The 11,634-nt window shown below is 41.2% G+C and overlaps 1 protein-coding gene across 1 annotated transcript; it reads right to left on the reverse strand.

Moving 5' to 3' along the window:
* Positions 1-2,797: 2,797 nt before the first annotated feature.
* Positions 2,798-9,515, reverse strand: LOC110967352 (zinc finger protein 358-like). Its single transcript, XM_022216921.2, has 2 exons — positions 9,208-9,515; positions 2,798-7,345 (listed from the first exon to the last, which is right to left on the reverse strand). Exons 1-2 carry the CDS (start codon positions 9,398-9,400, stop codon positions 6,405-6,407), a joined length of 1,134 nt encoding a protein of 377 aa, XP_022072613.2. The 5' UTR covers positions 9,401-9,515; the 3' UTR covers positions 2,798-6,404.
* Between the last annotated feature and the right edge of the window lie 2,119 nt (positions 9,516-11,634).

Raw genomic sequence — 11,634 nt, forward strand, 5'->3', positions numbered from 1 at the left:
CAGACGGCAGTCTCAATCTGTTCCCTCATGCTGTGTTCACTGGAGTTATGCTGCCCCCTACAGGCACAAAACACAACCGCACAATGTCAACAAGGACTGCACACATCTAGACACAGTCACATTCACTCAAAGAGCCTCCGTTTGAAAAGATGGCCAACGTTTCAGACAACCGGAAAGAAACACAATGTAGTCAAAACAACTGCAAAGACCCACAAAATACGACAACAAAAAGATCACAACAACAAAAGAAAGTGATGCAAAATGACAACAAAATAGGAAAAACAACTTCAAAGATGCAAGAAATTCCAGAAAGAGAAGCAAATCAAAAGCTTCTGCAAAACAGATGTAAAAATATACTACATCAATGCAAAAAGAGAGATTAAAAAAAACACCCATAAGACACACAAAAACACAAGAAAGTGATGCTACAGGTGCGGACCCGTACCCGTAGCATCTGTGCTAGAGGTACGGACCCGTTAAGGTCACTGAAGAGCTGGCGATGGTTAACTACTATTTGCTGCACATTACAGGCAGTTTATATGAATGACTTTGACGGCGAACATTGTATAATTTAACTAAAAATACACCGTCTCCTCTCACACTTTAGACATTGCAGTTTCTACGCTTTTAGACGCCGTGTCTAAATTGTTTGAAGTCCAGTTCCTATTAATTAGTTTACCGCGTTCAGTGGTGGAAGCGGTTGACAAACTTCATTGCAAATGTTCCCATTTAATTTCGGACGCTAATTTACAAGATAAAGTTAAGGATGTCGAATATGAAACAAACACTCGTGAATGGTGAGGAGCAGCTCTTTAATTCGGCATGAATTAAAAAAAACCACAAACTCGATTTACTGTGATATTGTGAGATTTGTTTGTGGTTATGTAACTTAGCCATTCAACAGAGTCCGCTAACATTAAAGTGACTGACGTGCAGTGTCTGTGTTGACAGACGTAGAAAATACGTCAGGGTTTTGTTTAGGTTCTTAAAATGTAATAGTCTGTCGCTACTTTTGAAGGTAAAAAATACTTGTAGTTTGCTGGCTGTTAGTTCCGCCATTTGTTTTGTTTGCTGTTTGTGCTTTATTAGAACAGGGTCACGTGAATAAAAAGTTTTGCTATTCTTAATAGTAGTGCTGATTTCAACCCCCAAATCGCTGTCCGTGAAAAAGTCAGATAATGATATTTATAAGACATTATGCATGATAGAAAAGAGAACAGCAGATGACTGACATGACAGGCTCGGCACGCAGATTCACCTCGAATGAGCGCCTTCATCACTCGGATTACCAAACCGGCTTATTAATATTTATGTACGTCGGATTACCAGCCAATCACAAAGCGCGTTCATCAGCCGATCATTAATATTCATGTACGTCTCATTAATATTTATGAAAAGGGAAAGTGTCGTATCCGTAGGCCACAGGCTACGGGTACCTTTAAGACACACAAAAGGACGGCAAAACACAAGAAAGTGACGCAAAATGAAACTAATCACATAAAGCAACTGCAAATACTCAAGACAAGACCAGAAAGCGATGCAAACCAATTTAAAAAACTCATGCAAAACAGCTGTGAAAATCACCTCTAACACACACAAAATGATCACTGCCAGACGCAAAGACACACATGAAACACCAAACTTACTCAAACTACAAAGACCCACAAAACAACGGCAAGAACCACACAATAAACAGTAAGAGATTCAAACCGATAAACAAAAATACTTAAATCAACTGTAAAGATGCGAAAAAATACCAGAAACACATGCCAGTCAGTTTAAAAGTCACGCAAAATAATGCAAATAGACACCACCTCTAAGATACACAAACTGACAACTACGAGATGCAAAATGAGCACAAATAAATTCAAAAAGACCACACCACCACACAGAACGACCAGAGAGACGCCAAATGGTCCCAAACAATGCAGAGCAATTGACAACAGAGTCTCAAAGACATCAAAGTAACACAGTGATAAAAATGCAGATAAACTGAACAGATGAAACTATTTCATTCTTATGGAGTCATTTGGATTTTTACTCTGGATCTGGATCCTGGTGCTGATGTTGAAATTAGGTGTGCCTTTTATGGTGGGCAGTCTAAGGCACACCTGTGAGGTGGGATGGATTATCTCAGCAAAGGAGAAGTGCTCACTATCACAGATTTAGACAGATTTGTGAACAATATTCGAGAGAAATGGTGATATTGTGTATGTGGAAAAAGTTTTAGATCTTTGAGTTCATCTCATAAAAAATGGGAGCAAAAACAAAAGTGTTGCGTTTATATTTTTGTTGAGTGTATTTGCTGCGGTTATTGAGAGTTAGTAACTACTTTTCGTGCCATTTTACAGATTTTCCTAGTTTTCTGCTGAAATCACATTAAAATATAAACTTCCATGTAAACTGTAATTTAAAAACAACTGTCTTCACATCAGATATCTGTTTTCCAAAACAGTAAGTTTATTTTAACTATGTGTAACTAAAAAAATTGCAGTTTTTTATATTTGAAACAGCAAAAACACAATTTTGGTATTTGCTGTTGTGTTTTTACAGCTTTTGAATATGAATGTTTAATTTTTTGTTTAAAATTCTTTTAGGCACTTTTTCTGCCAGATTATTATTTCTACATACAAAATCTTCTCTCTCATGTGAATCCTACCTTGAAAGTCGATTTAAAAAGCTAAAATTTATTCGCAGAATCAACAAACTGCCAGACATTCAAGTTACAGAAGCTTCAAACTGGATTATTTGTCCTTAAAGTCACGTCAGCTTCAAGGTAAATATCTGGAAACGAGAACAAAGTTGCTGCAATTTATTCATTAAGACAGAAACCCAGAATATCTGCGTTTTAATGGAGCTCAGTTTAGCGACAAACATCTTCAAACAAGTGAGATTAGAACAGAAAATGTGATTTAATCAACCAAACTCTGATCTACATGGAGAAAGTGCTGCTGTGTTCGGAACATCCGCCTGCGATTCTACAATCTGAGCACAGAAGTCATCACAGTTTCACTCAACGTTTATTTATTCGTCTAAAAAAAAAAAACAAGAATTTTCACATTGATACTAAATACTGATGAAATAAATCCACTCTGAAACTCCTCGAGCTGCTTTTTAAACAGAAAATCTGCTGGTTTCTGCTCTTTACCATCATCAGCTGCGAGGAGATTTCCAGAACAGAATCCAAAGCGTCTGACAGAACAGAGAATAAATGATGAGTTATTTTGGTGCAGCGGCAGCGTTTTCTAACAGAATTATTTATCAGCAGAAACTCTCTGAGCTGCAGCTTCACGCCAACACCGACATCTGAGCTGCTGCTTCATCAGGATCAACTTCTTACCTCAATATTCACCTGTAAACATCAGGATTTTACATATAAATCTGGTCAACTACAATCGTGAACTAAAGTTTCCATCCACCCGTAAACTCCATCATGTCATACTTTAGTTTCCTGTGACTCCTAGAACTCTGAATTTTCTGTGATTGAATCATTTTAACACAAAAAAATCATGAATTTCAGTTCATTCGCATATAAATATCCAAACAGAAACTTGAAATATCAGTTTTGGTGATGTAGAAAGTTGTGTTAATCTAGTTTTCTTTCATAGCCTCTTAACTTCTCCTGAGTGATTACAGTCGACTACAGCTGCTGACTCCTCTGATCCAGTTTAAATAGCATCCATTGGATCCACTCATTAGACTCAAACACGACAGTGGGAAAGTCTGAGGAGCTCAGCAAAGATCTGAAAAAGCAAATCATTGTTTTGAACAACTTAGAAAGTCACTTGGAGCCACTTTAAAGCAGCTTCAGATCCAATAATAATCTAGCCTAGGCATGCTATACCCATGTTTCTGACGGCACAAGGGTCTAGGCATGCTCGACAGGGAGGGAGGCGGGATAAAAGGCTGTCTATCAAATCCCTCTGCAGCAATTGGGTAGGTATACAACCAATCAACGCAACGAATAGGCTGACGTAGTTCCGAGAGCACCAGCGGATTGTGGCTAAGTCCCATTAGCTTCCCAACCAGCAGAGCCAACTGGTATATTAAGGATTTGCCATATCCCGTCGGCATAAGTCCAAATACGTCTTTCTTCTCAATGAAACACTTCAGTGCCGTCCTTTGTTTATCTTTCAAGTTGAATTTTAGCTTCAAATCTTTAAGGGCTGTGGCCAAAGCCGAGTCGAAAGATAACTGTTTATTGTGCGCCGGTTGTTTCTGCCAGAATCGTCACACCTCTGTCGTCACTTCGTTACACCCGCCTTCTGACTCTACACTTCATGGTGATTTGTCCGGCCAGTTTTAGGAGAATCCAGCCTCGAGCCTTATGGAGGGTAACTAGACCCACCCTGGCAGAGAATTAAATTCATTGCCGTGGGTTGTCTAGCGCGGCTAGGCTAATAATAATCTGTTTGTCAGTAGAAAGTTCATGGTCCAATTGTGTTGCTGCCACCATCAGGAAGAAAACACAAACTATCACCTGGTGCTGAGAGAATCAGTCAGGATCATCAAGAATCAACCAAGAATCAGCAAAAAGCAGATCTGAATGAATGATAAGCTGCTGGAACACAGCTGTCAGTGTCCACAGTGTTTTACATCAACATGAGCTGAGAGGATCCATGATGAAGGAAGTTCTTCTAGAAGCAGAACTTTAAAACTCCACTGAAGTTTTTTTTGATCACGTGGACTAAGAAAAGGTCTTCTGGAGGAAAGTTCTGTGGTCAGATGGAACAAAAACTGAGCAGAAATATGTTTGGAGGAGAGAAGGTGAGGTCTTTAACCCAAGAACACCAAACCTACCATCAAGCATGGAGGTGGCAGTATCATGCTCTGTGGAACTGGAGCTTTACATAAAGCAAATGAAACAATGAAGAAGGAGGATTACCTCCATGTTCTTCAGGAAAACCTAAAACCATCAGCAGAGGGTTAATTTTGGATGCAGTTGGATGTTTCAACAAGACAATGAACCCAAACACACATCAGGCACGGTGAAGAAATGGTTCAGTCAGGCTAGAATGAAGGTTCTAGACTGGTCTCCCCAAAGTTCTGACTTAAACCCATCAAGAACCTGAAGAAACAAGTCTGAGACAGAAAGAACAAATTTAGTTCAACTGCTCCAATTCTTTCCAGAGGAGTCACAAATCTATAAAAGAACCTAAATTCATGATTGTTTTTTGTGACAAAGATCCATGTGTTTCAGTGATTGATTCATATGATTGATTGAGTTCTAGAAGTCATTGGACACTAAAGACCAACATGATTTATGGACTTTACAGGTGGATGGAAACTTTAGTTCATAACTGAGTCTGAGCAAAAGTAAAGCAAATTGGAACATTTTTAAACACAGACCGTAAATACTGACTGAACTTTCTGATCACACCTCAAATGTGTACTTTTGTCGATATAATTTCTGCATCTTTTCCAGATCCATCATTAGTTTCCTGCTGAGATATTTCTGCGTATAGAAACACTAACCTGGCGGAGGTTCTCCTGATAAATGGGAAGCTCAGACAAACGTGACGATATTTAAGCAGCTGAAGGAGAATCAGAGGAAACTTTGAGCTGCATCAATGCTCTGAAAGCAAAAAAATACTGAAATGACGTGAAGAGTCAGTCGCTCTGTTCTGGTTCAAATCGTCTGAAAATAAATAGATAAATAAATACGCTGTCTGTGTAGCTGCCTGTAAATCTGTCTGGACAAACTCAAAGTGCATTGAAGACGCTCAGCAGGAAGAAGAAGAGATTCAGGTTCTTCATCTTCTGCAGCACAAACCAGCGACTTTAAACATGTCTGAAAATCCAGTTTTTAAACCTGTGTTAGTTCAACTTATCATCCTCATGTGGAATTGATTCGTTATCCACAGTAACTTTACTAATCATCAGAGATTTGCCATCATATTTGAAATATTTCCAGAGTTCCAGGCCTTTGAAGTACATAGAGCTGGGTTCAGACTTATCTTTTTTTAATAAATTATTTAAACTGATTCATCTAAGACAAACTGAACAGATGAAACCATTTCATTCTTACGGAGTCATTTTGATTTTTACTCTGAATCTGGATCCTGGTGCTGATGTTGAAATACAACATGTTTAAAACTCGCCGGTTTGTCGCCACGTTAACGTTTCTACAGCGTCCCGTTTACAGTTTACATCCTCCGCTCTGATTGGTCAGCTCTTTTCTGACGTGTCAGCATGTTTTCTGATTCGTTTTCACAATTTCTTCACTTTTGAGACTTAAAACCGGTGAAAATGTGCCACAGAGAGGCGGCAGGACAGTCGTTATGGCGACCAGCTGGAATCCTGGATCCTGACTGGCCGTCGCCGCCCTGTGTCCGAGGACATTTGAGCTCTTCTTCGTGGAGTTGCGTCTTGTTCACACAAATCCGCAGGTATGAACCGATCAATCAGGCGCTGGCCACGAAGCACATGTCCTTCTTCAGGTGTATCTGCAGGCCGCCGGCGCTGCTGAACGTCTTGTTGCACTGAGCGCAGCGGAACGGCTTCTCGCCAGAATGCGTACGTTTGTGCTTCTTCATGGTGTCACCGTCGCTGAAGGTTCGGCAGCAGAACGGGCAGCTGTACGGACGCTCCCCTGTGTGGATGCGCAGGTGTCGCCGCAGGTTTCCTCGCTGGCTGAAGCTCTTGGAGCAGAAGGTGCAGCGATGCGGCCGCTCGCCGGTGTGCGTCCGCAGGTGGCGTCGCAGGTCGGCCGACTGGGCGAAGGACTTGCAGCACCAGTCGCAGGCGTACGTCTTCCTCTTCTGCTCCAAGTGGAGGCGCAGCGAGGCGGCCTGACCGAAGGCTTCGCCACAGCGAGGGCAGCGGTGGACGAGTTCAGGGATGAAGGCGGCGGCTGTGATCTCTTCAGGTGCCTCCTGAGAGGAAGTCCTGCTGCGCTGAACTTCCGGTTGCTCCAGACGCTGCACCACCACCGTTGTCCGGTCTGCGTCCGTCTGGATCCTGAAGTCCTCCACCGGAGCGCTCACTGTCCGACAGTCTGACTCGCTCACCTTGAACTCCTGAGGTTCTGCTTTGACCCGCGGTTCCTCCCTCAGAACCGGAGCTTCTACAGGAGGCTTCAGGACCGAGTGGGACGGCAGCGCTGGAGGAGGGTCGGCCTTCACAACCGGCTCCCAGGGCTCTGCCGGGTTCTGGTCCACCGGCAGCTGAACCGGTCCTGGAGGAGCATCGCTGTGAACCGGCAGCAGCTGCTCAGGTGTCAGTTTTGTGCCAACATGCTGTCTGGGTTGGTTCAAGGTGGAGTCCGGCTCCTCGGATCGGTGCCTCTCCGGATCATCGGGCCGCTGCTCCGGAGCCACAAAACCAAGACCGGATCGGGTCGACCCTGAAACACAGAACAAGCAGACAGTCAGTACCGACGACATCTGGACCTGCTGCAGTCCGACAAGCTGAGAGACAAAAAATTAAAAACCTGCTGCAAAAACAAACATCAGATAATGTCATGAAAGCAAATATTAAACCGTCTGAACCCAAAAATCAACCGACCGTGTGTGTATGCTTTTGTGTTCAGTAATCATGTCTAAGAAATCTTTCCATGTTTAGCCTAACCACCATCTCCTGTATGTCTCCAAACAAAACTCTTCCCACTGTCTTTAAGCTACTGGACGCCTGAGCTGGGTTTGCAAACAAAGACCCTTGACCTCTATGAGGATAGTGATGAGTCAGCTGCTATGATCAACCACCAGATTACAAACAAGCTTAAACTACAGTAGCATTGACTGTCCTGTAGGTCTACCCGTCTGTCCTCAGCAATGTGCTGAAGATTTTCAGTGACACTGTGTTGCTGATAGAGACAGAGGACGGGACCGTCTATCAGCTCTATGAGATGATGCTCACTCTAAAAACCAAGCTTCAGCAACGACGGACAGATGGCTTCTTTGGGATGGAGACCTGAGTGATCCTCCAACAGTTTCCAGACACACAGGTAACAGTCATCAAACAGAACATGTTCAACTTCTATCAGGCCTCTCTCAGCTAACTGGAGAAACGATATGACTTCACCAACAGCAACTACCAGAAGAAAGTAGCCAGCTTGGTGCAGAAGAGTCAGTTTACCTTCTCCCATCTCTGTGAAGCTGTAGAGGTCCTGAATCAGGAGCTCCAGTCATGGAGAAGTGGTCCACCTTGCTTAAAGACAAACACAGACCAAACCTGACTGCAGCTGCGTCTTTCCTCTTTAACATCACCAATGCTTCAGAGGAGAGAGAGCTGTGGACTGACCAGAGGAACCGCTGCTCGGTGGAGCTCATAAAGTTGGAAATCCAAGTAAAGAGCAACTTTAGATTCAGTTGCAAGTAGTTCTGTGCACATGCACTAAAGGAGAAGACGTGGCTGGTGTCCCACATTTTCCTTCACAAACATATTTCTTGTCCCACATTTGGTTCATTGGGATCTGGTCACCCTAGCTGAGACCAACAGTCACATGACAATGATTCAGAGTTTTTGGATGAACTGCTGGCAGTGTAATACAGAGCAGAGAGGAGACGAAAGAAAATATGTCTGCAATATGTAAATATGTCATTAACTTGAGATTAAAGTCAAACCATCTTGTCTCTTGACATCGAGTCCGTTTTTATTTTCCATATATCACAAAGATTGTAATTTAACAATGTGACACTTAAGTTTAATTAAGCGTAAATAGCATAAATGTAAATAATGTACCTTTAGATCTCGACTGACTCTCATTCTGATAGTTTCTCAAAGTTACTTCCTCAGAGAATTCAACTGCATGCAAACCGCGTCACGCCAAACTCCATTCTATAATCCGCCAATTTAACGTTCAGCTGTAAAATGTAAACATGGAACTGAGAAAATTTAGGTAAATTCAATAACAAACAGTTTCAGCAAACGTTAAAGCTTAATTCGACTCATGTCTCGCTGAGATTGAAACCATCAGCTGCGTTTTAACAGGACAAAGCTGCTCTGACAACGTTAGACGAAGCAAGCTTGACGGAAACGAGGAAGTAAACAAGCAAAACGAAAACAGTCACGTCTGTTTAAACATTTCAGTAAAGTAGCTTCGTTTCAATGAAGCCGAATGTAAGACCGAAGCCTTAACGACACGCAGAGACGTTAAAATCCACGATTGATCTGGTTTTTCACGGTAAACTCTCAGTACGATGTAACCACGCCGGTTTTCCAGCGCAGTTCTGAACGGCGATCTGTGCCGGCGAGCTCGGCCCTTACTCAGCCACTCGGTCTCGGCCTCCAGCAGCAGGATATCCCGCAGTTGCCTCCGCAGGCTCTCGTTCTCCCGCCGGGTCCTGGCCGTCTCCTCTCGGTACTCTGTGACGGTGTCCTCCACCACGGCCAGGATCTCCTTCACCACCGCGGTCAGCCGCTCCGTCAGGTAGGAGCTCAGCAGCTGCAGCTTGGTCATGATGGACGGAACCGGACCGAACACTGGACGGAACCAACCCGCAGACAGGACGGAACCAGCCCGCAGACAGGACGAGACCAAACCGCAGACTGAACCAACAGTGGAAACGGTACTGCTGCCCCTTCACAATAAATGTCTCCTCAGACATCCTTTGAAATCATTTGAAATAACCTTTGGAGAAAGTTCAGAGAACATTTATTCACAGAAGAATCTTCTAGATTCGATGGAAATGGGGATTAGTGACACAATCTGTCATCAGAAAACCAGAAGATCTGAGGAAAGATCTGAAGAACACAAAGGTTCTTGTTTTACAGAGACTCTATGAAGTGACAACATTTTCTACTATGAAGGTCAATCTGATGATGATGAGGATAAACGTTCACAAAGAGGCAAAACATCCTTAAAGACATGCAAAAAGTTCACAGAAACACAAAAAAATCATTCATGAAAGGCTCAAACCATTAAGAAAGAGACACAAAACCTCTACAAAATGACATAAGACAACTACAGGAAAAAACAAAATGCTGACAAAGACACAAAAAACATTCATGAGGAGACAAAATATCAACAAAGAGACTCAAAATACATAAAGTAGATGCAAAATGTTGATAAAGACACACAAAAACATCTACAGGTGACATAAAACAACTAAGATTTAACAAAAAGTTCACAAGGACAAGTAAAAATTTGCTCATGAAGAGCCACAAAACAACTAGAAGCGATACAAAATGTTTACTAAAACACAAAAAACAGTTATGAAGAGACACAAAACATTAACAGAGACAAAAGATCTACAAAGGGACATAAAAACAAAATGTTCACAAAGGAATTCAAAACATTTAATAGCAGTAAAACATTTAGAAGAAAATGCAAAACACTGACAAAGACACACAAAACACCTACAAGCTGACATAAAACCAGTAGACATGAACACAAAATGTACACAAAGGCAAAAACATTTACAGAGAAACATGAACCATCTATAAGGCCACATAAAACATCTAGATCATAATATAAACATCAACAAAGAGACACTAGAGGTTCACGAATACATCAAAAACATCTACAAAGAAATATAAAACAACTAGAAGTTAACATAAAACACTTGCAAGGAGCCGCAAAAAAATGGACAAAATGCACAAAATAATCACAAAGACGTAAAAGAATAAAGGCCATAAACCAACAAAAAACTACAGACACAAAATAACCACAACGGAATGAAGAAGAAACACAATAGACATAAGACGACAATAAAAAAAGAACATAAATCTTAGATACACAACTACAAACTCTGATAGTAATGTTAATTACAGACAACGTAAACACAACCGCCTCACTTTGGACTCTTATTCTGGCGGGTCACTCAGGATGTGGATCTGTGATGTCACAGTACCTTGACTCCGTTTACTCACCTGTAACAGGTTTAAAACCATCACTGCAGTTCCTCACTGTGACCACTGGGGGCAGCAAAACACAAACATAATACTGTCAACTCAAAGTGAACACAGCTTCTGTACAGATACACAATATCACATTTCCTATGAAAACTTCCAAAATAAAGCAGTAAAACGCCAACACACTTTCATACTAACACTTCCTGTGAAAACTTAAAAAAGCAATTGACTGAATTGGTACCAAACTGGTAATAGACTGGCTTTGGATTTCTTCCAGACTGGTTTTGAATGTGGTTTCAAACCGAGATCTTTTACATAAAGCGAGATTAGACCGTTCTGATTTACTGTCACTCTGTTTCTGTTCCATAGAGCAAATTCAATGTCGTTCAAACTCAGTTATTCTGGAAACTTGTGCCAGGTAGTAATGTTTTAGTACATTTGTTGTGATTTGACTAGATAGTATTTGTTATTTAACAAAACAGTAAATATTAGTTAGTAAATGATTTACCAGTTTTTAAACACATCATTTCCCCCTATCTGTTAACTTCATGTTTTTTTTGCTGATTTAAATACAATAAAATATTGTGTAATTTACAATCAAGTATCGTGAAAGGTCAAATTACTGTTGAAAATGAAAATACTGATTTTTACTTAACATGTAGATTAATATTTTTCAGTGATTTTACTAGACATTATTTGGAATGTAACAAAACAGAGAGAAATTGTAAAATGAATTACAATGAAGAGCAATATTTAAAAAAAAATGTAGATTTAAAAAAAATATCCTTTTAGAAATTCTGCTGTGGAAGCTTCTCACATGTAAATATTTGTTATGTTCTA

This window comes from Acanthochromis polyacanthus, chromosome 21, assembly GCF_021347895.1.
Source record: "Acanthochromis polyacanthus isolate Apoly-LR-REF ecotype Palm Island chromosome 21, KAUST_Apoly_ChrSc, whole genome shotgun sequence".
NCBI lineage: Eukaryota > Metazoa > Chordata > Actinopteri > Pomacentridae > Acanthochromis > Acanthochromis polyacanthus.

Bases quoted from the DNA above. Each gene is read 5' to 3' on its own strand.
- LOC110967352 (XM_022216921.2), bottom strand. From the start codon at position 9,400: ATGACCAAGCTGCAGCTGCTGAGCTCCTACCTGACGGAGCGGCTGACC. The intron at 7,346-9,207 runs GTAAGGGCCGAG...TCTGTGTTTCAG, and splicing joins GGCCGAGACCGAGTGGCTGA to GGTCGACCCGATCCGGTCTT.